Source organism: Hirundo rustica, chromosome 15 (assembly GCF_015227805.2).
Source record: "Hirundo rustica isolate bHirRus1 chromosome 15, bHirRus1.pri.v3, whole genome shotgun sequence".
In the NCBI taxonomy this organism is placed as follows: Eukaryota; Metazoa; Chordata; class Aves; order Passeriformes; family Hirundinidae; genus Hirundo; species Hirundo rustica.
In genome coordinates this window covers 15,530,740-15,558,639 of record NC_053464.1, presented here as the reverse complement: position 1 = coordinate 15,558,639, position 27,900 = coordinate 15,530,740, and the positions used below count along the sequence as shown (strand labels likewise).

The window sequence follows — 27,900 nt, the reverse complement described above, 5'->3', positions numbered from 1 at the left end:
GTGTGCAGGGTGTGTGTGCAGGGTGTGTGTGCAGGGTGTGTGTGCAGGGTGTGTGTGCAGGGTGTGTGTGCAGAGTGGGAGGTGTGTGTGCAGGGTGTGTGTGCAGGGTGTGTGTGCAGAGTGGGAGGTGTGTGTGTGTGTGCAGGGTGTGTGTGTGTGTGTGTGTGCAGGGGGTGTGTGTGTGTGTGTTGCCATACTCTTTTCAGCCTTCTGATTGTTTGCATTTTTGCAGTGGAGTTTCTCACAGTTTGTCACATAAACAGGGAGATTGTTTTCGCATTCCTCTCCGAGGATGGACTGTTGGTGGACTCCCAGTTTGGCCAGTGGGGTGGAGAGGTGTCAACATCGTTCTCCAATCCCTGGTCATTGTCCAGGAGCTATATAAAATCGAGGTGGAAAATAAACTTCCCTTCTTTTTGCTCTGACTACAAACTGCGTGGTTGTGGTTCTTTTTGTGTCCTCTAGCGACAGATGCACACTGGAAGGTGGGTGTGCAGGGTGGGAGGTGTGTGTGCACACTGGAAGGTGGGTGTGCAGGGTGGGAGGTGGGTGTGCAGGGTGGGTGTGCAGGGTGGGAGGTGTGTGTGCACACTGGAAGGTGGGTGTGCAGGGTGGGTGTGCAGGGTGGGAGGTGTGTGTGCACACTGGAAGGTGGGTGTGCAGGGTGGGTGTGCAGGGTGGGAGGTGGGTGTGCACACTGGAAGGTGGGTGTGCAGGGTGGGACGTGGGTGTGCAGGGTGGGTGTGCATGGTGGGAGGTGGGTGTGCACCGGGAGGTGGCCATGGACACTTCTGGAGTTCCCTGGGATATTTATTCCCCATGAAAACCAGCAAAGCAAACTGCCACAGCGCCGGGGCTCTCAGAACTCGGGGCCGGAGCGGGGCAGGGGATGCGTTTCCCTCTGCCCCTGCCTCGGAGCAGCACACGGGGCTGCAGGGGACTCCTGCTCATGTCAGGCTCTCAGGGGTTCTGTGCTTTCCAAGGAGGCATCAAAACGCTCGGGGCTGTCCGCTGGCCAGCTCCGAGAGCCTCGTGCTGATGGTGTTACGCTCTTGGGAGGGTTTCAAGATCCGTCAGCCTCTGGCACAGCCTGAAGCGGAGCTGAGGGCCAGGAAGGACCCGTGAGCTGGGAAGGGTCAGACCGGATCCGTCCTTGGGGCCGCACGGGTGTGCCAGGAGAGCTCTGCGAGGTCCCTCTGCTTTCCGTAGCCACCGCCTGGCAGCGCAAGGGAACTGAGCTCCCCGGGCTCCTCCGGTGGTCTCTGCTCAGGGGCAGCTCCAGCCCCACGTGCTCTGCCCTGGGGCAGAAGGGCTCGGACAGGGACCGCGGAGGACTCAGGAGCTGAGGTGGCTGCCCTCCTGCTCATCCCCCCGTGCTCCCTTCCCTGACCTGCTCGGGCTCCCCAGAGGCTCTGGCTGGGCTCTCCCCACCCCAGGGGGCCTGGGCAGAGCCCCCCTCGCTCGGGCAGAGGCTGTGAGGACGTGGGAATGTGGGGACCTGGGGATCCAGGGATGTGGGGATGTGCAGAAGGTCTCCAGTAAATGTGGGGATGTGGGGATGTGAGGATGTGGGGATCCAGGGATGTGAGGATGTGGGGACGTGGGGAATGTGAGAATGTGGGGATCCAGGGATGTGAGGATGTGGGGATCCAGGGATGTGAGGATGTGAGGATGTGGGGATCCAGGGATGTGAGGATGTGGGGATCCAGGGATGTGGGGATGTGCAGAAGGTCTCCAGTAAATGTGGGGATGCGGGGATGTGAGGATGTGGGGATCCAGGGATGGGAGGACGTGAGGATGTGGGGAATGTGAGGATGTGAGGATGTGGGGAATGTGAGAATGTGGGGATGTGCAGAAGATCTCCAGCGGCTGCTGGTGCCAGTTACAGGTGTTTGGGAAACGTGGGACAGTGGGGTTTCACCGGATGGATGCCAAACCCCTGCTCAGTGATCCCCTGGAAGCGGAGGGTGCTAAGGAGGCTCTGTCAGGACCAGTGCAGGGTTTATCCTCGTGTCACCCTCACGCCATCCTCTGCCACCTGCGGTGCCTTCCCTGTGCCCACCTGCCCCGACGCCTCTGTCCCCGACTCTGCTGGGTGGTGGCAGGTGGCAGCAGCGTATTTACAACCAGACTGGACAGGAGGAAATTGCACTTTGTTGGCAAGGAATTGCCGCACCTCAGGTGGCCTCGGGCCGTCACCAGGCGAGGGGGGAGGTCATCCTGGGGCTGCGCTGGCTCTCGCCCACCTGCACGTCACTGAGAGCCCGCTGTGGGACAGAAAGCGGCGCTGAGTGCGGGGCTGCTGCGGCAGCAGGAAGCTCAGGGTGCTGGACACAGGGTGCCCAGAGAAGCTGGAATCCCTGGAAGCATCCAAGGCCAGGTTGGACAGGGCTTGGAGCAGCCTGGGATAGTGGAAGTTGTCCCTGCCATGGCAGGGGGTGGAACATGGGGTGATCTCTAAGGTCTCTTCTAACCCAAACCGTTCCAGGATTCTATGAACAGCCACATCACCCTCCCCTGGGGATTGTGCTGGAGGCCTCCCTCGGTGCCCCACCCTGGCCAGATGATCTGCACGTTAGAAAAATTGCACCTTATCAGCATCAGAAAAATTGCCTCTTACTCAGGTACAGCTGCTCACAAAACCCCATCCCGGCCACACAAACAACACACCCCACCGACGCCCCACACGAGATACCTGGGTGCCTCGGGAAGGTTCAGCTCACCTCAAACTTGCTCATGAATTCCGCAAAAATGCCAAAGAAGGCTTCGGAAGTCGTCATTTTTGAGTCCTCCCCAAAGAAGGAGAGCACCTTGCTGAACTCCTCCATGGCCCTGTGCTGCAGGTCGTCCAGGGAGCGCATGGCGGGCTGGGCGCTCTCCAGGAAGGACTGCAGCAATCGGCTTAAGGACAAAGAGCTGCTCCACGGCTGGGGTAGGGATCAATCCTTATCAATCTCTTATCAAATGGCTGCGTTCCAGCCCTGCCAGCTGCACAGGCACGTGGGGAGGTGCTGGCAGGCTCGGCACGGGTCTCAAGGACGGACGTCCCGGCACGTTCCCTGGCGCGTGGCACACGGGGGCACCCCCAAACCCGCTCCCCACCCTGGCTGAGAGCGGGGAGAGCGCCCCAGCAGCGCCGGGACCGTGCCAGACACGGCCCTGGCTTGGCACGGAGCCCCCAGGGCGCGGGCAGGGTTTCACTGCAGGGAGGATCCCCCTCTCGCACAAGGATACGGTCATGACGATGGCGAACCTGTCCTCGGCGGTGGCGGGCATGCTGTGACAGGCCTTCTGGATGTCGCTCACCGTGGTGTGCAGGTCCTTCAGGTCGGCTGTCAGCGTCCTCTGGTTCACTGCAGGGGCAGGGCGGGGTCAGCAGGGCTGCCACGGGGGGCTCGGGGGTCGTCCCCGCGGCACGGCCGTGGGTCAGGGCGTCAGGGCGTCAGGGGGTCAGGGGGTCAGGGCGTCAGGGGGTCAGGCTGTCTGTCTGCACCACCCTGCACCAACGTCCTGCTGCCCAGGCAGGATGGACAACCAGACCGTCCTGCCGGGACCACCAGGAGTCCTTGGTGCTCACACCTGGAGAGGCCAGGAGTGCCAAAAGGAGCCTGGAACGGGCCGAGGACAGGGGGCACACAGGACACACAGTGATGGACACCCAGGAGGGGACAGGAGGGACACAGGGCATCAGGACAAGGGGCACACAGGACACCCAGGAGGGGACAGGAGGGACACAGGACACCAGGACAAAGGGGCACACAGGACACACAGTGATGGACACCCAGGAGGGGACAGGAGGGACACAGGACATCAGGACAAGGGGGACACAGTGGCAGGAGTTTGGGCAGCTGGGAGCCTCCAGTGGCGGAAGGGTTGAGAGTTAGGCCAGATACGAATTCCAGCTGGGAAAGCTCCAGGTACAGACCTTCCTCAAGTGGAAATTTACAGCTCCAGGCCGGAGTTTGCTCCTTTATTTATGCACTGACTAATTCCCAAGGGAATTGCTCATGAGCAGCAGGGGATGCTGTGCAAGGGGAATGCAGCTCGTGCTTTGTAGAGATCCAATGCATCAGTTAAAATCATAGAATCATGGAATCATTTGGGTTGGGAAAACCCTCTGTTTCCTCAGCACTGCCAAAGCCACCACTGTCCCCAAGTGCCATACCCACACAGCTTTGAAATCCAGGGGTGGGGACTCCACCATGCCCTGGGCAGCTGTGCCAGGGCTGGGCAGCATTTCCAGGATGGAATTTTCCCTAAAATCCCACCCAGAGCTCCCCTGGCCCAGCCTGGAGCCGTTCCCTCTGCTCCTGTCCCTGTTCCCTGGCAGTAGATCCCAAATCCCCCCCGGCTGTCCCCTCCTGTCAGGAGTTGTGCAGAGCCACAAAGTCCCCCCGATCCCCATTTTCTCCAGGCTCAGCCCCTTCCCAGCCCCCTCAGCCTCTCCTGGGGCTCCATTCCCCCCCAGCCCCGTCCCCTTCCCTGGCCAGGCTCCAGCCCCTCGCTGTCCCTGTTGTGAGGGCCCAGAGCTGCCCCCGCACTGGAGGTTCCCCAGCAGTGCCAGCGCAGGGACGGGCACTGCCCTGGTCCTGTGTCACACCTGACCAGCACCAGTGGATGGAGAACAACTCCAGCACATGTGTGGCTGGTTTTCACTGCAGGAAATGGAGCTGCAGGGTCCTCGCTGGAGGTGACACAGCCGTGACTGAACTGTGACCCCTCCCCGAGGCGCTGCACCCTCTGCACCACAGGTGCACTGCTGGCACCTGCAGCGGCACCCGCACACCTGGATGGAGGCTGGGTGCACCATCCCCGGGCACCTCCATCTCCTGAGCCTCCCCTGCACTCCCGAGACGCCTCCGAACTGGGGAATCTCGGTCTCAGGTGAGAGAAGGGAACGGCAGGGCAGGGGACAGAGCCTCGCCCAAGCGCGGCAGCGAGGGCCGGGCGGCACCTCGCTGTCACTGAGCTCCCGCTGCTCAGGACCATTCTGGCTCCCACCCTGCTCCTGCCGAGGCCGTGCAGCTCCTGCCGGAGCCCGGCCCCAAACCGAGCCGGAGGCAGCGCGAGGGCGCGCTCCGTTACCTTTGGCAGCGAGCGGCACTGTCGGAAGATCCTTGGCAAAGCCCAGGAGCTCTGGGAAGTGTTGGCTGAGGGATTTGGCAAGAATGTGCAGGAAGGTGGATTTCCCATCGACAGTCTTGGTGGTGTTCAGCTGCAGCAAAGCAGAAGCAGTGAGGACCCCCCTGCAGGGGCAGTGGGGCCCACGCCTGGCCCAGCCCCACCGCCGTGGTTAATGGTTAAACTGGACATTTAACCACCTGTGCCAGGATGAGTGGCGTGGAGGCCCAGCAGGGCAGGGCTGTCCCCCTGTCCCCACCCCTCTGCAGCCCCTGTGGGGCCAGGACCTTCCCCACCCACGCCTGGCCAGCCTGGGGCGGGCAGGGCTCCCAGCACTGCAGCACCAGACCCACAGCAGGGTCCCCCTGTGGATCGGTCCTGCCCCCTCCAGCCCTCTCTGGCAGCCCCAGAGGAGCTCCCAGAGCCGGGGTCCCCTGCAGGAACACGCCTGCCTCTCCTTACCTCGGTGAGGAAATTGATTTTAAAGCCCGTTGTTTTGCTGGTCTTGGGCTGCCCGTTGTTCAGGTAGTTTCCCATGGCCAGCACGAACTGGAAAGAGGAAACCAGGGAATGAGGGGATGGTGACCCCCTGCGCTTGTGTCCTCCCATCTCCCAGCTCCTCTGGATTTCTGTTCACCGCCCGTTCATGTGCAGAGAAAGCATTGTCCCCACGGATTTAAGGAATTGTTGGGGGGTCACCGGCCAGGGGCTGCTAAGGAGTTCCATCGCTCATCTGCAAATGCCTTTGAGCGCACAGCGGCCTCACTTACCCCACCTGCTGCTTCTTTTTTAAAAGCAAAAACCAAATGAATTAACAGCAGTTTGGGACAGCCCATCCCAGGAGAGCCATGGAGGAACTGCAGTGGGATTTGTTCTCCCTGTGCCAGGCACAGCCCATCCCAGCACCCCAAGAACCCCTCCCCAGGGGCGGCGTGGGTGCACAGGGAGCAGCCTGGCACACTGCCCACATGCGGGACACACCCCTGGGGCCGGAGCTGCCCGTGGCTGCTCCTCCGGACGGCCTTTGGTGACTCGTTACAAGGAGGAGGAACCGCTCTGACCTCCAGGATCTTCGCCAGCTTCTTGCTGCTTTTCAGCTCCAGGGAGGCCTTGCAGATGCACTCGTAGCTGGCTTTGATCTCCTCGGTCTTCTCCTGCAGGGTGCTCTTGAAGTGCAGGCTGCGCAGGCGGATCTTGTACTCGGGTACCGACAGCATCTGGGGCAGAAGGAGGGCAGGATCACCATCCCCAGCAGCCACAGTCCCTCTCCTGCCCTGCTGCCCCGGGCGCGGCAGCAGAGGCACAGCTGGCACACACGGAGCGGCTGGGCTGGATTGCTGCCACGGCACGGGCGCTGCCGCGGCACGGGCGCTGCCACGCCGGCATCCACCGGGGATTTCGTCAATGGAAGAGAAACCAGAGCTGGGCAAAGCCACTGTCACCAGGGGGAAAACGTGGTGGTGGCTCCGCAGTGCCCAGCCAGCCCCTGGGAGCTGCCAGACCCCACGGGCATCAACTGGGCATCACCCGCAGCGTCCCAGCGCCACCAGCTCCTCCCACACAGGTGTGAGTGCACACACAGCCCCACACAGGTGTGAGTGCACACACAGAGCCCCACACAGGTGTGAGTGTGCACACACAGCCCCACACAGGTGTGAGTGTGCACACACAGCCCCACACAGGTGTGAGTGCACACACAGCCCCACACAGGTGTGAGTGTGCACACACAGCCCCACACAGGTGTGAGTGCACACACAGCCCCACACTGCTGTGAGTGTGCACACAGCCCCACACAGGTGTGAGTGTGCACACAGCCCCACACAGGTGTGAGTGCACACACAGCCCCACACAGGTGTGAGTGTGCACACAGCCCCACACAGGTGTGAGTGCACACACAGCCCCACACAGGTGTGAGTGTGCACACACAGCCCCACACAGGTGTGAGTGTGCACACACAGCCCCACACAGGTGTGAGTGTGCACACACAGCCCCACACTGCTGTGAGTGTGCACACACAGCCCCACACACGTGTGAGTGTGCACACACAGCCCCACACAGGTGTGAGTGTGCACACAGCCCCACACAGGCGTGAGTGTGCACACACAGCCCCACACAGGTGTGAGTGTGCACACACAGCCCCACACAGGTGTGAGTGCACACACAGCCCCACACAGGTGTGAGTGTGCACACAGCCCCACACAGGTGTGAGTGCACACACAGCCCCACACAGGTGTGAGTGTGCACACACAGCCCCACACAGGTGTGAGTGTGCACACAGAGCCCCACACAGGTGTGAGTGTGCACACACAGCCCCACACAGGTGTGAGTGTGCACACACAGCCCCACACAGGCGTGAGTGTGCACACACAGCCCCACACAGGTGTGAGTGTGCACACACAGCCCCACACAGGTGTGAGTGCACACACAGCCCCACACAGGTGTGAGTGTGCACACACAGCCCCACACAGGTGTGAGTGTGCACACAGCCCCACACAGGTGTGAGTGCACACACAGCCCCACACAGGTGTGAGTGTGCACACAGCCCCACACAGGTGTGAGTGCACACAGCCCCACACAGGTGTGAGTGTGCACACACAGCCCCACACAGGTGTGAGTGTGCACACACAGCCCCACACAGGTGTGAGTGTGCACACAGCCCCACACAGGTGTGAGTGTGTCCTTCTGGCAGCACAGGGCACACACAGCCCCACACCCGCGTGTGCTCCTGGCACACCCGGGGGCCGGGGCACACGCAGCCCCTCCCAGAGCTGGTCCCGGCCCGGGCACCTGCAGCACGAACTGGTCGGGCTCGCTCAGCTTGCCCGGGTTCTCCTTGTAGCTCTGGAAGCGCTGCACCTCCTCCCCGTCCGGGGCGTAGAGCAGGAGCTGCTTGATGTGGGACGGCTCCAGGCGATCCGTCTCCATCGTCATCAGGATCTGCCGCAGCTCCATGTGCGACAGCTTCAGGTGGGCGATCAGGATGGCTGCGGGGAGGGAGGGCACCGTCACTGGCACTGGCACTCGGGGAAGGAGGGGACCCCGGGCTGCGGCAGTGCCGGGACACACGGCCCGGAGGGACCGGGACGGGAGCGAGCCTTGCGCAGGTGCCCCGGCGGGCACAGCCCCGGGACACGGAGGGATTCCCACTGCCTGGGACCCTGCAGAGGCTGCACGGGCACCCCGCGGGTGGCTCTGGTCCCGCAGCCCCCCGGGGCACCCCACGGGCCGGGCTGGGCTGCGCTGGGACCGGCCCCGCTCCCACAGCCCCCCGGCGGGGTCCCACCGCGCCCTCCCACCCTCCTCCGAGCACAAGCGCATCCTGAGAAGCAGCACCGCCCCTCCCCGGGACAGCGGGACACAGCCCCTCTCCCTCCTTCCCCAGAAAGTTCCCTCTTTCCCCCTGCCCGGGGCTGGAGGCGGCTCTGGGCTGCGGGAAAATCCGTCCCAGCCGAGCTGCGCCCGCGGGACTGAGCTGCTGCTCCTTCCCTTTACCTTTCCAGGTCTCTACAGCCCACCTGTGGGCCCTGAGGACTGCACTTACATGTGTTGTAGGCCTTTTTGTGGGACAAAATTTCAACCACGTCTTTCTTTTTAAAGTTTTCAGGCATGAGAGTTGGCTCTGGAAGAGAAACTGAAAGATTTAATCATGGGTAAGGACCGGCTCAGGCGGCTCCAGCGGGAAGAAAAGCGCCCTGCAAACAGTGAAACCATGAATGAAAGGGAGGAGGACGGATGCTTTGCACACAGCAATGGCTCCAGGAATCCTTGAATTCTGCGATTCAAAGATCTCCCCAGCGGAGGACTCGGAGCTGAAAAAGGTAAAACGAGAGGTGAAACACACGGAAAATCCCAGACTGCTCACAAACATCCTAAAAAATGTCCCCTGAGATGAGTCCCAGGGGCAGCGTGGCCCTTGCAGCAGAGCTCAGACATCCCACTTTTTACTGGAATGCCTCCCACCAGGATCAGCACCGCTGCACAGCCCCAGCCTGCACCCCGCTCTGGGTTTGTGGCACCCAAAAACCCCTCTGGGTGGGAGGTGCCAGTGAGTCTGTGGGAGCACCGAGCCCCAGAGCCACCACAGCCCCTGGGGACATCCACTGATTGTCTGCATGAAAAGCAAAGTGCTGCTGCTGCTGGTGGAGATTTCTTTGGACACAGGAATGTTTTCATGGCTTTTTCAGCGTTTCCAGAGTTCTCAAGCGCTGGAGCTGCGATTGGTGAAAGCCTCCAGCCGCGTTTCAGTGCCCAGTGAAACGTGGAGACAAGATAGATCACGGCAGCAGAGATAATTAAGGGAGATAACGAGACCATTAACGAGACCTTAATGATCCGCTGTGCCACCAGCCACAAGATCCTGAGGATGAGCAAATTCATGCCACGGGTGATGCCACAGACAGGCAGTGCCTTGCTGCCCAGCTCCTCCCAGCTCCTCCCAGCTCCTCCCAGCTGGCACCGGTCTCTGCCGGTACCAGGAGCTATTTTGGGGCTCGGTACTTACTCGTGGGCTTCTGAGTCCCAAAGTGCAGCTCCAGGTCGAGGTATTTGACCATATCACTCAGCTTGTCGTAATCGGAGTCTTCCCCGAGCTGTGAGGGAGGAGCAGTCAGGGGCTGTGCTGGCACAGGGACGGTGCCCACCCCTGCTGGCACCTTCCCTGTCCCCCACACCAAGCTCCGTGTCCCCAGAAGGAACCAGGACGGGCTGGTGGCACCGTCCGGTGCCTGGGGGCTCAGCCACCGCCCTGCAGATCCACTCAGCTCCTGACACAGCTGAAATCCTACAGAGCACCTCTGTCTTCACTTGCTCCTTGGACCTGATCCCTTTACTGAAGGATAAATTGGGAATTCCGGGAGCTTCGGGAATTTTTCTGCGCGCAGAAAAAATCCGCTGTGAAGGAGTATCTCCCCTCCCGGAGCGCCGGGGAGAGGGACCGGCGGGATTTCAAGCGCCTGTGGGACTGGAGGATGATCCCACAGCTCCCCTCCGGCTGCTCAGGGCGCGGGGAACACGGCACGTCCTGAACCCCGGCCAGGGATTGGCTCCACCCCGGAGTCCTGCGCCCCTCATGCCCACGATGCCCGAGGATTGTCGTGTCTTGTCTCACCCCTCACTCCGTCCCCTCCGGTGTCCTGCCCTGTCCTGCTCTCCCACCACCCCGCTCCAGCCGCCCTCGTCCTTTCGCACTGATAAAACCCCGACAGCTCCTGGCTGTGGCAGCCCCTCCGGGCAGCGAGGAGCTCCCCAGGACCCTGTGGCTTAAACCAGCACCTCGGAGGGTCTCCAGGATTCCCCCACCCCGGCAGTTTTCTCCAAACCACCGCAAGGATGGAAGAGCCTCAGCACAGGTCGCTGCCCCCCCGGGGCACGGTCGGGACCCCCGCTCCCCGCCCCGCTCCCCTCTGGCGGCCCGTACCTGTCCCCAGATGGTCCCCTCCGAGTTCTCCACCTGCTCCCAGCGCAGCCTCTTGACGCTCATGTGGTTGGACTCGCTCCTGCGGTGCAGCAGCCCGCGGTGCAGGGGGGGAGCGCAGGGCACGGGCGGCGGCGGCGGCGGCGGCGGCGGCGGAGGGATGGGGTGCAGGTGGCTGACCAGCGACTTGGGGGCTGCGGCCGCGCTGCCCTTGGCCGCCTCGGCCTTGGCGGGGCCGCTCTGGGGGTCGTGGAACTGCAGCGGCGGCGGCGGGGGCGGGGGGCTGAGCGGAGGCGGGGGGATGTGGTCCGAGAGCGTGGAGTAGGTCAGGGAGCTGCCCTCGTCGCTGCTGCTGATGTACTCGCTGCTGCTGACATCGTTGGTGACGTAGCTGCCCTGGTCATCCTGGAAACTCATCTGGGTGGGCACGGAGCGGAGGATGGAGGCGGCACCGCGTCCTCCACCCGGCGTCCCCCACCCGCACCACCCGCTGCGTCCTGCCCCTGATGCCTTTAGCTTCCGCTTTCCTATTTCCATGTTCAGTTCTGCCCAGGGTGCAGCTCTGAGCTCACTCAGGGTCACTCAGCTCTCTGCACACAGCAGCGACACAAAACAAATCCTGTTCCTGCTGCACACCAAGGACAACTTTCAGCCCAAAAGCACAAACAAGGGTGGCTGGAGGGAGGAACAAGAAGGATGGGACTGGATAACCTGGAGCTGGAACGGGACAATTAAACCCCAATGTGCAAATGGACCAAAACTTATAAAAATGTAAGATCTCGTGACGGTTTGTCCATTTTGTGACCATTCTTAGTCCACCCTGGGTGTAGCCCTGCTCAGGCTCCTGCCCAAGGTGGATCCTGGAGGCCTTTCAATAAATCTCTTCTTCATTCTCCAACCCTGTCCAGTCTCTGTTCCAGCTCAGCCTTCCCAAGGCATCATCCCTCCCTCCCTGCCGCCTGCAGAGCCCCAGGACGCGTCCCCTGAGGCCGCACCGGGACGGCTCCGCGCCCATGGCACCAGAGAGGTGCTCCCAGCGCCCCGTGCCGCGCTCACCTCCTCGTAGTCATTCTCAGGGGTGAGGAAATCATCCACGATGGTGACGCGGTGTCCCAGCTGCTCGCTGAGCGCGTCCAGGAACCGGTCGGTGTCGCGGCTGCGCGGGGGCCTGGAGAAGGTGAAGAGCTTCTTCCGTCGCGACAGCGGCGAGTACTGGCGGCGCTTGGGCGACGGGGCCGGGCTGCTGTCCAGGCTGACGTAGGGGTTGGACTCGGTGCTGCACGGCGAGGCCACGCTGCTGTGCAGGCGGTAGTAGCAGGGCTGGCTCGCCAGCGGCTCGCTCGGCCACGCCAGCCCCGGCTTGCGGCCACCTGCGGGACAGAGCCGAGGGGGGCTGCAGGGGCGGCGGGAGGCGAGGGGCCCGAGAGTGGAGAGCACGCTGCGACCCCACGGGATGCTCCATCCCACGTGCCCTGAGAGCACGCTGTGACCCCACGGGATGCTCCATCCCACACATCCCGAGAGCGGAGAGCACGCTGCGACCCCACGGGATGCTCCATCCCACACATCCCGAGAGCAGAGAGCACGCTGTGACCCCACGGGATGCTCCATCCCACACATCCCGAGAGCAGAGAGCACACTGTGACCCCACGGGATGCTCCATCCCACATGCCCTGAGAGCAGAGAGCACGCTGCGACCCCACGGGATGCTCCATCCCACACATCCCGAGAGCAGAGAGCACGCTGTGACCCCACGGGATGCTCCATCCCACGTGCCCCGAGAGCACGCTGTGACCCCACGGGATGCTCCATCCCACATGCCCTGAGAGCACGCTGTGACCCCACGGGATGCTCCATCCCACATGCCCTGAGAGCAGAGAGCACGCTGTGACCCCACGGGATGCTCCATCCCACACATCCCGAGAGCAGAGAGCACGCTGCGACCCCACGGGATGCTCCATCCCACACGCCCTGAGAGCAGAGAGCACGCTGTGACCCCACGGGATGCTCCATCCCACACGCCCTGAGAGCAGAGAGCACGCTGTGACCCCACGGGATGCTCCATCCCACGTGCCCCGAGAGCGGAGAGCACGCTGTGACCCCACGGGATGCTCCATCCCACGTGCCCTGAGAGCACGCTGTGACCCCACGGGATGCTCCATCCCACGTGCCCTGAGAGCACGCTGTGACCCCACGGGATGCTCCATCCCACGCGCGCCGCTGCAGCGGCTCTGCAGGGCCAGCGCGGCGCCCACGCGGGGAACGGTCGCTGCTTCCGAACGAAACGGCACCCAGAGGACGTTGTCTTCTCCTGTCCTGCACCTCCTGCTGTCTCCTCCTCCACCTGCCCGGCCAGCACCGCCCACCATCGCCCGAGCTCCCGCGGGAGGTACCTGCGGCGTGCGGCAGCTCCGGGCCGGGGGGCGAGGTCCTGCGCAGGGCAGCGCTGCCCATCTTGCCAGCAAAGCCGCCGATCAGGCGATTCTCCAGCTCTGCGTAGACAGCCGACATCTGGGCAAGGACAGAGAGCTGCTGTGCCCACCCAGGCGGGGCTGGGGGACCCCCAGGGAGCTGCTGTGCCCCCACAGACCTGGCTGAGCGGAGCAGCTGTGGATGCCCCTGGATCCCTGGCAGTGCCCAAGGCCAGGTTGGATGGGACTGGAGCAGCCTGGGACAGCGCGAGGTGTCCCTGCCATGGCACAGCTGGCACTGGATGGGCTTTAGGGTCCTTCCAACCCAAACCATTCTGGCACTCTCTGGCGCATCACTGCCTATCTCTTACTCTTTAAAGGGGGGCTTCACCCCAGCCCAGGCTACTCTGCCTTGTCTGAGCCCCCCCAAGAGCCTCTCACTGATGAGGCTGCAGGAGGACCCTGGCAGACATCAGCCTCACTAAAGGTTGTCAATTAGTCAATTGCCCAGGGAGGTGACCTCAGAGAGGGGCTCCGAGGCAGGAACACCCTGCAGGCGTTCACCCACAGACACATCCCTCCCTTTTCCCCGCTGCCCCGTGTTCACAGGAAAGGGATCAAGGTGCCTTCCCGTGGACACAGCCCCCCACACCGGGGGCAGAGCCCTGCCAGCGGCGCCCCTCGCCCCGTCACACCATTTTGGGGTTGGGTGTCTCCGGCAGGGACGTGCCATCGCCAGCCTGTCTCTCTCCAGGGATCAGGCGAACGGGGACCTCCACGGTGTCGCTGCCTGCGGGAGGGAGACACAAAGCAGTGGCTCCTCTGTCCATGCCCCCGGCTCCCCACAGCCCTGACCCACAAAGGGTCCCCTGTCTCTTGCTGTGACCTCGCTGCCCCAGCTCCCGGCTCTGGGGGTCCCGAGGAGCAGCACAGGGTGGGTTTAAGGTCAGCACGAGAGTTCTGAGCTCTTCCGCCCTTCCCTGAGGGCAGCTGAGGACGGGGCTGCTCCCCACAGCTGGCCGACATCTGCCCAGACACCAGACACACACAGCTGGCGGCTGCTCTCCCGGCTCTAATCCTCACCAGAAAAGCTCCTGGGAGCCAAGTTAGAGGATCTTCCCCCGGGAAATGTCTCAGGCCCCCCTGAGGGCTGTTGTGTGCCTGGGAGGTCCCTGGGGAGGTCGTGGGGAGGTTGTGGTCAGCACAGGGTCTGAAGCTTCAGCCAGGAGCGATGGGAACGGGCAGGTCTGTGTCCCCTGAAGGGAGGGAGGGAGGGCTTGTGCCACGGACGGGGTTCATCAAGAGTCTCGGAGTGGCCCTGAGCCATGATCTCCTTCCTCACATGGATTTCCCTTTCCTCACAGGGTTTTCCCGGTTAGTTTGATGGAATCTGAGAAGGTTCAGAGGGAAACCTTAAATTTTGCCCCCAGCAGGACCAGTTCACCTCTGAGCAATGGAAGGAAAAAGCACTCAGCTGTGATGGAGTGGCCTCTTATTGAATTGGTTCTTTCATTGTGGGATCGCTGCCATGGGGGTGCCCAAGGCTCCCCTGGACACGGCACTCAGTGCTCTGGGTGACAAGGTGTGGATCGGTCACAGGTTGGACTCGATGGTCTTGGAGGGCTTTTTCCTCCCCTAAATGATTCTGTGATTCCATAATTCTGTGGTTCTGTTTCTGAAAACACAGATTTCCCTGCGGTGGCCTCAGTGCTGGCTCTACTCCGATCTCCACCTTTGCCTCCGCCTCCTCCCATCGTTCATGCTTAGGAATGGGGCAGGAATTCGGCTTGGGGCAGAGCAGGACGCTGCAGGCACAACCCCCAGGTGCCAGCCCCCAGTCACCCACCTGCTGCCCCCTCCTCAGGGCGGGGGGTCCGGAGGCTGCCCCGGCACAGGGAGGCCCCTCGGACGGAGCTGCGGTACCGATCCTCGGCCTCTGCCTCGGCTGCAGCAGGAAACACCTCCGTGAGGCACAGCCCAGAGCTCCCCAGCCCTCCTCACCCCGGCACAGGAACCCCCAGAGCTCCCCAGAGCCCCCCAGGGCCCCCCAGGCCCATTCCCAGGGAGCAGCTCGCTCCGTCCCCAGGGAGCTGAGCAGGTTCCAGGTGCTCCTGCCAGCCCAGGGCAGGGATGGATGCACGGAGATGGGACATGCAGACAGTTTTCCCAGCAGGATTGGCATCCACCAGCACATGGAACTCCAGCCCTGAGCTGGGCTGGTCCCAGGAAACCCTTCCTGCCCTCAAGGGAAAAGAAGGAAGTGGGGCCAGCCTCGGAATGCTGCCTGGAAGGAGCTCACGGTCCATGCATGGTCCATGTGTGTCCATGCATGGTCCATGTGCAGCTCAGTGAGGCAGCTGGGAGAGGCTCAGGCTCACAGCAGGATGGAGGGAACGGAGCATCCACGTCTGAGGCACCCAACAGACCAGCACTGGGAGATCACCGCAGTTTGGAAGCCCAGGGGAAGGACCTGCCCAAATCCAGAGATCTCCGGCCGTGGTGCTCCCAGGCACAGACACAGAACGGACCAGAACAACCAAAACTGCCCATGCTCAGAGACTGCCCCGTTCACCTGAGACACCGAGAGGAGCCAGGGACCAGCCTGGAGCGGGAACAACGGCCTGGGACAGGGAGATTTGCTCCTGTGCCTCCCTGCTGCCCCGGCTGGGCATTCCTGCTCTGAACCTCTCAGGTTACACAGGAACTACAGGGCACGAACTCCTGGGAACGCACAGCCCGTGGCTGAGCTGTGATTGTGCACACACAAAGCAGAGGTGGCTGAGTGCAAACCCAGGGAGCAGCTCCAGGGAGCACAGGATCCCATGCACACCGGGAGGGGTCTGCGCCAGGACTCGCAGCTTTTCTGTTTTCTGCTAAAATCACTGCGTTTCTCCAAAAGCCTCTCGTCGAGCAACACTCCTTTTACCTTTGCTGAGTCTAAAATGAACACTTCTATGTGAGTAGCTGAGAACAGGGAAATTAGAAGCAATTAAGAGCGCAAAGGCACGGATTAGGACACTTCACTCCAAACCTGCTCTCCCCAGTTCACCGCTGGCTTTGTGCTGCCACAGAACCGGCTGAGGGTGATGGTGAGACAGAGGGAGCAGGGACAAGGGGGATCACCAACCGCCTTTGCGTGTTTTTGGGAGAGCAGCACCACCTCTTCCAGCCACGGGTGTTCTTGTGACATCCCCAGGGGCGCCGCGTCACCCCTATTTTACCTCTCTGACCTGAATGCTGCCCTCCAACCAGGCTCCCTTCCTGCACCTCCTCACCTCTAACGACCCGAGCAGCTTCCCAAATTGCTCCCAGGGCCACCTTCTCAGGTTCCATCTCTCCTCCCACTGCAGCTCCGTTCCAAAACCACTCCAGCACAACGGACGGAGCCCCCAGCACCCGTCAGGACACCGTGTGTCCGTCCTGGAGCGCAGGGACGTCCTCTCACCTGCCGAGGCCTTGAACCCCAGAAACCTGTCAATCTTTTGCTGGCAGTGCTCCTGCTCCTCGTAGGTCAGCAGCTGGTAGATAAACTGCCAGAGGACTTGCTTGGCCGGTGTGTCCAGCACCGGGTACACATCCACAATGAGGGTGTCGATGTTCCTGCAAAAACAGGAGGGGAGGGCTGGGCGGTGAGCGCGTCCCTGCGGCACGGCCGCGGCTCCGCTGCCTCCTCGCCTGCGCCATGGGCTGACCCTTCCTTCCCTGCTGGAGGCTGAGAATTCCAGGCTCTCTGTGCTGCCGGGCACCGACCCCCGAGAAAACACCGCGTTCGACCCGAGGCCGTGGAACAGCTCCCAGAACTGAGTGACAGCGCTGGGATTGCGGGTGTGCGGTTTGGAGAGAAGGGTGTGATGTCACAGGGTGCAGAACCCGGGATTTCGGGTTTTAGTGCACGGTAACATGTATGGGGCAATGCGGAGCCCTGCTTTGAGGAGGCTGAAATCTCATCTCCTCCCTTGGCCTAGACCCTGAGACTCCTCCCTTAGAATTCCCGATGAAACCAAGGGCTCTGCTCCTTCTCACGCTCTTCATCTTCACCCCCTTCCCGGCCCGGGGAATAAATGGATTCTCATGCTTAACAACAACGACTTGTCCCGTCTGTTTCCCTGCCAGTGGCCGGAACCTCCCTGGACACGATGGTCACCGTTGCCACACGATGCGACAGGGCAAGATGGAGGACTTGGGGTGTGGGATAAGTTCTTCTCCTTTCTCCTTCTTCTTCATGGGTTTGGGCGTTTTTTTTTGTGACTGGGTGAAAACGTTCACATTGCGGAACACGGGTGTTTGGTTCTTGGGTTAAAAGTAAAAATAATTTAGCTGTCATCTCTTAATTGGACAATTTATCCTTGAAAAGACCTCGAGGAGTTGGAGAACACTCCATTTTTGTACCCAGCTAGCTAGGATACTGCAGAACTCACGGTTTGTTAGACTATTATATAGATAAGGATTAATAAACATCTGAGTCCGAGCACAAAACTGCATCTCCCGTCGATCAATCCCAGCTCCGGCAGAAGCAAAATTTTGACACCCTGCAGAGGTGCAGGGATTAAAATCCACGTGGATGTGGCACTTGGGGACGTGGTCAGTGGTGCTCAGCAGTGCTGGGGGAGCGGTTGGACTCGATGGCCTCAGGGGGCTTTTCCAGCCTAATTCCCTGATTTTATGGGTAAGAGGGGTGGGAGAGCACCAGAAAGCAAAGAGAAGCCCTGGAAAGGCTCGAATTTTAGCCAGCTGCAGGTAAACAGGCTGAGGGAGAAATGCAGCAGGGAGGGTGTCTGGGCTGGCAGCTCCTGGGGCCAAAGGCTCGGTCTGGTGTTGGTGTGTAGCGTGGGAAAGGGGCTGCTGGGAATAGCAGGGCTGAGCACCCCATCCCATGAGGATAGAACAGCTGCAAGAGGATGAAATTCTGCCCTGGCACAGATTCCCAGAGCAGCTGTGGCTGCCCCTGGATCCCTGGCAGTGCCCAAGGCCAGGCTGGACAGATCTGGGAGCAGCCTGGGACAGTGGGAGGTGTCCCTGCCATGGCACAGCTGGCACTGGATGGTCCTTAAGGTCTGTTCTAGCCCAAGTCATTCCATGATTCCATGACAGCCTCTGAGAAAACACTGCTGGAGGACCAAGCAAGGGCAGGAAACGAGGTCACTGATGAAACCTGGAGTGTGCCAGGGGATGTGGTTGGGTCCCTGCACAGGACTGGGGGGATGTGCTCTGCCAGCCACAGCCATTCCCGTGCAGCCACCAAGGAATGCTGCAGCCAAGATTCTGGGAAGAGTGAGGAGACCAGGATGGAACGTGGAGAGATTCACTGAAAGATCTGGAACAGGATCTGCGGCTGTCGGGGACAGCCAGGCAGCAAGACAGCCTGCACTGGGGGATGAGAGGTGACCAAATTAACCTAAAGAAGCCAAAACCAAAAGGGTCTGGACTGAGATGAGCTCGTGCCCAGGGTGGGGAACCTGGAGACAGAGGGACAGCAGAGCCGGTGTGACGGCAGAGCCGGTGTGAGGGCAGAGCCGGTGTGAGGGCAGAGCCGGTGTGACGGCAGAGCCCGTGTGACAGCAGAGCCGGTGTGACGGCAGAGCCGGTGTGAGGGCAGAGCCGGTGTGACAGCAGAGCCGGTGTGACAGCAGAGCCGGTGTGACAGCAGAGCCGGTGTGACGGCAGAGCCGGTGTGACGGCAGAGCCGGTGTGACGGCAGAGCCGGTGTGAGGGCAGAGCCGGTGTGACGGCAGAGCCGGTGTGTGACGGCAGAGCCGTGTGACAGCAGAGCCCGGTGCTATCGACAGCAGTAGCCCGTGTGACAGCAGAGCCGGTGTGGACGCAGAGCCGGTGTGACGGCAGAGCCGGTGTGACAGCAGAGCCGGTGTGACGGCAGAGCCCGTGTGACAGCAGAGCCGGTGTGACGGCAGAGCCGGTGTGACGGCAGAGCCGGTGTGAGGGCAGAGCCGGTGTGACAGCAGAGCCGGTGTGAGGGCAGAGCCGGTGTGACGGCAGAGCCGGTGTGACAGCAGAGCCGGTGTGAGGGCAGAGCCGGTGTGACGGCAGAGCCGGTGTGAGGGCAGAGCCGGTGTGAGGGCAGAGCCGGTGTGACGGCAGAGCTGGTGTGACGGCAGAGCTGGTGTGAGGCAGAGCCGGTGTGAGGGCAGAGCCGGTGTGACAGCAGAGCCGGTGTGAGGGCAGAGCCGGTGTGACGGCCGGTGTGAGGGCGAGCCGGTGTGACGGCAGAGCCCGTTGTTACGGCAGAGCCGGTGTGACAGCCCCCCAGGCCAGGTCTGCCTGTGCCTGACACCGACCACTGGTCACGGGCGCTGCTGCAGGCCGGGGGGCCCCATGGGCAGGTGGGGCTGGCCACGGAGTTACCGGTGTTGGAAGAAGCCCTCCAGCGCCTTGCAGACGGTGAAACGCTCGGGCGGGGTCAGCAGGTGCTCCAGCTGCTGCGTGAACGTCCTTCCTTGGATCTTGATGCTAGAGGGGAGAATCTCTGCAACCCACTGCAGGGAGGTGAGGGCCGAGGAGCTGCTCGGGGGCTCAGCAGAGTCAGAGTCTGCAAAACAAAACATTCCGTCTTTCCTTGGTTTATTTTGAGGGCGGTGGAGCGGTTTGAGTGCCGGCAGTAGGTCAGGTTGGGTGGGGTTCGGAACAACCCGGTCTAGTGGAAGGCGTCCCTGCCCAAGGCAGAGGGGTGAAATGAGAACATCTCTAAGGTGCCTTGCGCCCCAAACCATTCTGCTGTGGCTCTGTGGAGCAGGGAGCTGCTGGGGTTGGGTTGAGTGCACCTGCAGATGAGCTGGGGCATCCCAGGGCCTCCAGCGTGGGGCTGAGGGGAGTCCACTGCTGCTCCAGAGGGAAGAGCCAGCCCCTGACTCCCGGGTCTGTGCACTATGGAGCAGCAGCCCAACGCCACAGGGACCCCCCAGCCTCCGCGGGGTTTGGGAAGCTCTTCTGGAATTGGCCAATTCCAGCAGAGATCGGCAGAGGTTCACTCACAGGGTCATCCACATGGGATCCCTGGCCCCCAGTAGATGTTTGCGTTCCTCACCTTCCCAAGGCATCTTTTGAACCTGAAGAATTGGACATCCTGGGCTCTGTAAGCATGACTTTTTGTGCCGAATTTAATTACGCAGGGAAAGCTCAATCTTTGGTCAAGGATGTTTCTCCTTACCACGCCATACACAAAAATCATATTTCTTTAGTCCAATCTGCATTTAAGGACAGCCCCTTTCCGTTACCACGGGGAGTGGTTCTCCTCTGTGGGGATGGATCCCGGATGCTATTCCAGCACACATCACGGGTGGGCCGTGCAGCTCGGGAGAGCTTACTCTACTAACACCCAGTGCAAAAACATTTACCACCACAAGGCACGGATGAAAAAGATCTATCCATCCATATGGTCCAGACTGCAAAGACGATTTCCAGCCGTGGAGTTTTGGAATAAGGTTTTCAGCATCTATCCTGCTGCCACCACTCAGTCCAGCGGGAGCGCTGGAACGACTGGATGGGCTGTGGAGGGCACCGTGCCCGGGGGTCCTGCCCTCCCCAGACACCCTGCACTGCCCCAGACAGCCCCAGCTCCCCTCCCCAGCAGCAGCACCAGTTATCGATCCCTGCAGCGCGGTGACAGCCCTGCACGGCTCGGCGCAGCCCCGGAGCAGCCGCCGGGGTCGGGTTACTGCGGACACGGACACGGCGCACGCTGCACAGGAAGGACACGGGCAGGGGACAGCGAGGACAGCCGCACAGCAGGATGAGCCCTCCCGGAGAGCAGCCAAGCCCGAGATCCAGCCGGATCCCGCAAAGCAAAGGGCCGCGTGCCCTGGGGAGAGGAGCATCCCCCGGGCAGCGCCTCAAACCTGCTCAGCCTGGGGAGGCGCTGGGCAATTCCCTCCTACAGCTGGAGCTCGGGAGCTGCCGTGGGGTTTCTGCTCGCCAGACCCTCCTCCCTGCACTCTTACCGTTGGAGAAGTTGACGATGCCCTCTTCCACCACCAAGGTGGGCATGGCCCCGCTGCCCTGCAGCATCGACACCACCTTGTCGTGGGAGCAGTTCCTGCGGGCACAGAGAGCCCGCTCAGAGCTGCTCCAGCCCCAGGAGAGCGCTCAGGACACACCTTCATTCATCAGATTCACAAACGAATCCCTTCATTTATCTTGGAAAAGCCTCCTGGTGCTGATCGCAGCCAGAGGGGCTTGGGCCCGCTGTGATTCCCTGGATCCTCTCCATCTTTGCGTGGTTTTCCCTGTGCCGCCTCCCGAGGGACAGCCTGGACCCTGCCCCATCAGCGGGCTCTGCCTGCACCGAGGAATAACCGTGGCAATGCCTGTGGGCACCTCAGGAGTGTCGTGGCAGAGCTGAGCTGCGCCCAGACCCAGAAAATGATTTTTCCTTTAAATGACACAGCGCTGCAGGTCTGTCCTCGCCTGTCCTAATTCCGCGTGAAAAGAGAATGCAAGGTGAATATAAAGTGTAATTTCGTAGGTGAAAAATTCTTGGGATGCCCTTGGAGAAGGGTGTGGGCCGGGCTGGGACGATGCCTGCCAGAAGCACGGCTCAGAGGACAATCCTCGACCCGGTCTCTGCTTTCCGGCTGTGCTGCATCAGCCCACAGTTCGCTGGATCAGCTGAAACGTGAGAACCTGAGCCCTGACAGCAGCAGCATCAGCTTAACCTTTAAATATTCATCGCTCTCTCTTGTCCTGTGGCCTCCTCTAACCCTTTGCTCTTGGTTTTTATGCAGACAGGACCCGAGGACACAGGGGCTGCTGCCCTGCACGGAGAGGGGCACGAGTGCCTCTGGTCCCGTTGCTTTGGTGCACAAACAGCGCACAGAACCAACTGCTGGGTACAAAAGGGGTTCCCACGCGGCTCTGATGATCACAATCCCGCTGTGGGAGTGATTCACGGGCTGGATGGGGCTCTGCTGCCTTCCAAAGCAGAACCTCAGCTGTTTAACACATAGAGATTAACCCAGAATGGCTGAAATTGGGGTCTGGGGGCAGGCTGCAGTCAGAACTCAGGTTATCTAAACTGTCCTGCACGGAGAACTCAGAGGAGGAGCAGGGATGGAGCAAAATGCTCCTCTTGGAGCCAGACTGGGTACAGGAGCACTGAAGGAGCTGTCCCCAGCTGTCCCACAGGGCAGAGCCCTGCGCACGGCTGCGGTTTCCCGTGCCCAAGAGCGAGCAGAGCGTGTGCCCGGCCCCTGGTGCCCGCCCTGGGTGCCCTGCACAGCTCCTACCTCATGTCCAGGCCGTTGAGGAACAGGATCCTGTCTCCAGCTTTGAGAGCAGCCTTCTCCGCCGGGCTCCCTAAAGGCACACGGACAAAGGGGCTTCAGCTGCAGCACCCCTGGCTGGGGTGGGGGCCCAGGGACAGCCCCAGGCAGGGCACCACCCCCTGAACCTGGGTTATCTGCCTGGGCTGGGGCTGTTCACCCAGCTGGCTGCAGCACCCCGTCTGCCCTGGGGACACTGCTGTCATTTCAGGATCGCCACTGAACACATTTCCCACTTCTCAGAACAAGGAGTGGGAAAGAGCCAATCTGAATTGTACGGAAGGTGCTCGTTATTCCACTGGAACAACTCCATCACCGAGCCTCGGAAAAGCCCCTTCTGCTCTTCTTTAGCACACAGCACTTCACATTTCAAGCTCAGACCAGAGATCAATAGGTGATCCCCCGAATCTCGTGCTCTTACCTGGCAGGACAGACTCGATCCACACCGGGGCATGGCCACGGAGCGTGAAGCCAAAGCTCCTGTTGCCTTTATAAACCCGCACAGTTCTGTGGGTGAGAAAGGCAAACAGGACCTCAGGGTCCAAGGGCAGTCCTTGTTCCCTTCCCCAGCCCCTCCACAGCCCTGGTAGCCCAGGTTCTCCTGGGTGCTCAAATCCTCAACACTCCAAATGTCCCCACAAGGTCGCCTTTGATACCAAAATAACTTTCAAATGTGATTTAAAGTGGAATATGGGATAAATATATAGATTTATATATATATATATATATATGTATAAAAGCTAAAAATCATCTCGTTCCAACCCTCCAAGGCAGGGAGTTGGAACTGGATGATCTTTAAGGGCTCTTCCAACCCAGACCAGTCTGTGATTCTTTATTACAGAGAATTAGACAGACAATGTGGTTCAGGGAGCAAAGGTCTTGTAGGCTGATGAGAGAGGAATTAAATTCCTCTAGGAAATTTTGGAAGGAGCATTAGGAAATCTCCCTGCTGGGAGGCTGATTGGAGCTGGGAGCTGCTCCTGCAGGGAGCTGGGGGAAGGCGGAATTACTGAGATCATTTCCAACCAGCAAGATCCTGCGCTGGCAGGGAGGGAGGCTGTGCTGGGCGTGGATTTTGGACAAGCCACACGGAAGATCGTCGTGGCAGGAGGGTGGGCTGGAGCTGGACACCCCGGATTCCCCAGCCCCAGGGCGGGACCCGCCGGCTGCAGGAGGAGCTCCGCGGTCTGGCCGTCTGGGCACGGGAAGTGGGTTAATCCCCGTGCTCCAGGGATTGTCTGTCCTTCCTCCCACAGCCTCCACACAGACACCTGCTGGGGCACGGCAGGGCCGGGCACGGCTCGGAGAACCAGGGAAAAGTAGGGTCGGAAAAGACCTTTCAGATCACGAAATCCAGCTGGGAACCCAGCAGCACCCCGGTGTCCACCACTGGCGCCTGTCCCGAGTGCCGGATTCACCATTTCCTCAACACTTCCAGCAGCGGGGACTCCACCGCTGCCCCGGGCAGCCTGTGACTGTGCTTGACAACCCTTGCTGTGAAGGAATTTTCCCTGATAGCCGAACTGAACCTCCCCTGCTGCGTTTCCTCTCATCCTGTCACTTGTTACCTGGGAAAAGAGACCGACCCCAGCCTGGCTCCTTCCTCCTTCCAGTCTGCTCTGCGCCCGGGTACCCCGAATCCTGTTGGCACCGCTGGGTACCCCGAATCCTGCCGGCACCCCTGGGTACCCCGAATCCTGCCGGCACCGCCTGCATCCCACCCAGCAAGGAGCACACGTCCCACCCCAGCCCGTCCCAGCCAGCCCTGCAGAGCTGCGGGGACGCCGAGGATGCCCCGGAGCTGGGACGAGGGGCACAGAGCCTCCCGAGCCTTGCCGAGGGAGAGCTCCTGGTCCATCCTGACCCCAGGAGGGTTTCACACCGGATTCCATCCCACCCTCCGCACAAGCCCCGGCCCCGGGAGAGGCGTTACCTGCGGGCGGCCCCCGAGGCCACATTGCTGGTGATGAGCGAGGTGGTTTTGCGCAGGCTCTTGCTGAGCTCCTCGTGGCTGCGGGGCACGGAGCTGGCGCGGGTGGACACGAGCAGCCGCTCCTGGTGGTCCTCGCTGCGGCTGCGGCGCAGGCGGTTGCTGTGCTCGCTCTTGGAGCGGCACAGTTTGCTGATGAGGCTCTGCGACACCACCTCGTCAAGCGCTGCCGGTGCTTCTTGGGGATGAAAATCCTGGGGGGGCGAGGCAAGGGAGGAGAGTGAGGAGCGGGGCCGAGGCAGCTGCGGCACAGAGCTGCGGATCCGGGCATCCCTGGGAGGGAAAGGTCGGAACTCCTCCTGTGCGCTTGGCCTCGGCCCTCGCAGAGCTGTGAATGACGGGGCTGGGGACAGCCGGGGTGCTGGGGACACCAGGGATGTTGGGGACACAGGATGTTGGGGACACTCGGGGTGCTGGGGACACCAGAGGTGCTGGGTGACAGGATGTCGGGAACAGCCGGGGTGCTGGGGACACCAGGGGTGCTGGGGACAGCCGGGGTGCTGGGGACACCAGGGATGTTGGGGACACAGGATGTTGGGGACACTCGGGGTGCTGGGGACACCAGAGGTGCTGGGGACACCGGGGATGTTGGGGACACTGGGAGTGCTGGAGATACTCGGGTTGCTGGGGACACCAGGGGTGCTGGGGACACCAGCTGGGACACCAGGGACACCAGCTGCATCTCTTCCCCATCCCATGCAGAGCTCTGCTGGAGCAATGATGTCAAACCTCTCCTCCAGACCTGCTTCTTCCCCAGCACCTTCTGGGACCCTCAAAAGGTCTCTCCCCATCTCCTGCCCCAGACTCTGCTCTCCTGGGTTCCAGCCTTGAATATTCCCACATTCCAGCTCCCTCCACTGCCAGGCAGGAGCCTCGTGCCCCTTGGGAGATGATGGTGCTGCAGGGACGGGCACAGTGATGCCGCAGGCAAGGGGACACCCCTGGGAACTCGCTCTGCTTCGGGTCCCCCCCTCTGCCAGGCAGGAGCAGCCAAGTGGCCTCTGCTCCCCTGCAAGGAGCCCCAGGACGCTCAGAGGATGCTCGGGGAGAGCACAGCAGGACCCCAGGAGGGAGGGAGGAGGCACCGCTCCCGCCTGGGCCGAGGTGAGCTCCAGAACCCTGGCAGACACGCTTTCATCTTTTCCTTTTCCTGTTCTCATCTTTTCTGGTCACAGCAGCCAGACGCCGACACCTGCTCACCTTCCCCTCCCCTCTGCTCGCACATTTTGGGGCTTCTGGAGGAGCTGTCATCTCCGAGTGTTTCTATAGCAACTCCTGCAGCCGCAGCCGCTCGTTAGGCAAAGTAATCTGGGGAGGTTCGGCAGCGCAGCGTCGTTAGCGCCCGGCGCCTCGCGGGGTGTGAGAACACGGGCCCGGCGTCACCGCAGCCCGGAGGGGTGTGAGCACAGCCCCGGCTGCCTGGGGAACACGCGTCCCACCGCAGCACAGCTGGGCCAAACTGCTGCCGGGGACCCAGAGGAAGCGGCTCCGAGGGGGACGGAGCTGGGGCTGGCAGGGGATCCCACAGGGCTCCCTCAGCTTCACCAAGGGAACGCAAAAACCTGGCTGGAGACAGAGGAGGGGAGGCTTCAAATCCCAAACCTACCGGGATCAGGGCATCTCTATTTCCCCCAGCCGACAGCAGAACCCAAAACAAGAGCTGGTGCAGGAGAAGACAGAGCACAAGGCGCCCGAGGCTGGCAGATGCTCACGCAGAGCATTTGGTGACAATTTAAAACGAGTAAGGCATTGGTGTGATTCACGGGCGATTTGTGGTTAAGCAGCAACTAGAAAAGAGTGAAATTGTGCTAATAAATAGTTCACCCTGTGCGACAGGGGAGGATGTGTGTCCCCCAAGCCTCTGCCCCGGGCTGGCACCCACCAGGGAGAAGTCCGGGCTCCTCACAGGCAAAATGAGCACAATCCCATTTAATTGGCCAAATTAAATCAGCCCTGTTCATTCCAGCAGAGCTGTCCCACTTTGCACGAGTCTCTGCTTCAGCCCTGGGCTGGGGAGCTCAGCTCCAGACCCGGCCCAGGACCCGGCAGGGGCACTGCTCCCCGCTGGCTCGGTGCTGGAGCACAGCGGTGCCCAGACAGGAGAGACCTGACTCCTGCTACAAACAATCCCACCAAAGCGGGCAAAACAGTTTCTGTGGCTGTTTCCGCAGTGTCCTGCCATCCCACGGGATAAACCTGCCTTTGCCCACCGGCATGGTACCAGGGAGCTGCACCCAGCTGGGGTTTCCCTCTCCCAGCAAATCCCAGCGGGATTCACGGAGCGTGGATGTGCCCACGCTGTTTGTGGAGGTCAGGCAGGGGCAGGGCTGTGCAGTGCCAGCTTTGTGCCTTCCTCTTCCTCCTCCTCGGGTGCTCCAGGTCAGCCCTAGCTCTGCTTGCTGTGGAGAGGGGATGGGAAAGGCACAGCCATCCCTGAGCCCGGTGCCCGCTGCCATGCCCGGTGCCACTGAGCCCCAGGACACCCACCCTCCTCCTCCTCCGCCTCCGCACTCATTCGGGAGAGCTCAGTCTGCTCCAACACATGGATGTGAATTCTGGGCATTTTCCAGGCCGGGAAAGGTCCCAGGTACTCCGGGCTGTTTTACCTTCATCCCACCCCAAAGCAGCCCGGCCAGGAGGGTGGCAGAGCGCCACTGTGCCCGTCCCTGCCCTCGGCCCCTGCTCGGGGCTCCCTTCGGGGTGCTGGGCACCCCTCAGCCTGTGCCACGCTCCCACTGCACAGCTCCCAGGTCACTGGCTGCCCAACCTCGCACAGACAGTGCCATTCCTGCAGCCCAGCCTCGCTGGGAGCTGCCTCCCTCATTTCCCAGCCCGTGCTCTGCACAGTCCCTGTCCCACATGGACGTGTCCTGAGAGGAGCACTGAGCTCCCAGGACAGTCCCTGTCCCACCTGGACATGTCCTGAGAGGAGCACTGAGCTCCCAGGACAGTCCCTGTCCCACCTGGACATGTCCTGAGAGGAGCACTGAGCTCCCAGGACAGTTCCTGTCCCACATGGACGTGTCCTGAGAGGAGCACTGAGCTCCCAGGACAGTCCCTGTCCCACCTGGACGTGTCCTGTGTGGGTCACTGAGCTCCCAGGACAGTCCCTGTCCCACCTGGACGTGTCCTGTGTGGGTCACTGAGCTCCCAGGACAGTCCCACCCAGGTGCTGGAGCTCGGAGGGGCGGTTTGTGTCCCCTTGGGAGGGCAGCAGGGGTGGCTCCAGCCTGGCTGGGGTGGATGAAGCTGCCACAAGTTTGCTCAGCCAGGAGAGCGAGGGGGACGCCGGGCCTCGCTCCAATCACAACCCCCAGCCCCAGGTCCTCAATCCCCCCCGAGCTGGCCGACACTCCTGGAGACAAAGCAGCCCCAGACGGGCTCTCCCCGCCGCTCCCACCCCAGCTCCCCGCCCGACGATCCCGGGAGCCGGTGCCGCGGAGGGCGCGGGGCAGCGGCGGGGCCGTGCGGTGGCAGGGCTGACCCGGGGGATTGGCAGGGCCGTGCGGTGGCAGGGCTGGCCCGGGGGATTGGCAGGGCCGTGCGGTGGCAGGGCTGGCCCGGGGCAGCGGCAGGGTCCCCACAGCCCGCAGACACAGCAGAGCCACGGCTGGGACTCCCGCGGGGCTCCGGGCACCCGCGGGGCAGCGACACGTACCGAAAATGCCGGGAGAAACTCCGGTCCTTCCCCAT

The 27,900-nt window shown here is 61.8% G+C and overlaps 1 protein-coding gene across 1 annotated transcript; it reads right to left on the bottom strand.

The window, feature by feature from the left end:
• LOC120759817 (delphilin-like) lies at nucleotides 1-27,900 on the bottom strand. Its single transcript, XM_058422636.1, is given in 23 exon segments — nucleotides 1-2,267; nucleotides 2,724-2,888; nucleotides 3,235-3,353; nucleotides 5,086-5,215; nucleotides 5,584-5,670; nucleotides 6,183-6,338; nucleotides 7,909-8,105; nucleotides 8,663-8,740; nucleotides 9,623-9,710; nucleotides 10,538-10,951; nucleotides 11,591-11,904; nucleotides 12,928-13,045; nucleotides 13,641-13,735; nucleotides 14,792-14,890; nucleotides 15,995-16,007; nucleotides 16,176-16,545; nucleotides 19,306-19,489; nucleotides 20,898-20,992; nucleotides 22,182-22,251; nucleotides 22,639-22,724; nucleotides 24,151-24,370; nucleotides 24,373-24,401; nucleotides 27,866-27,900. Coding segments are annotated over 23 exon segments (3,234 nt in total). The 3' UTR covers nucleotides 1-2,195.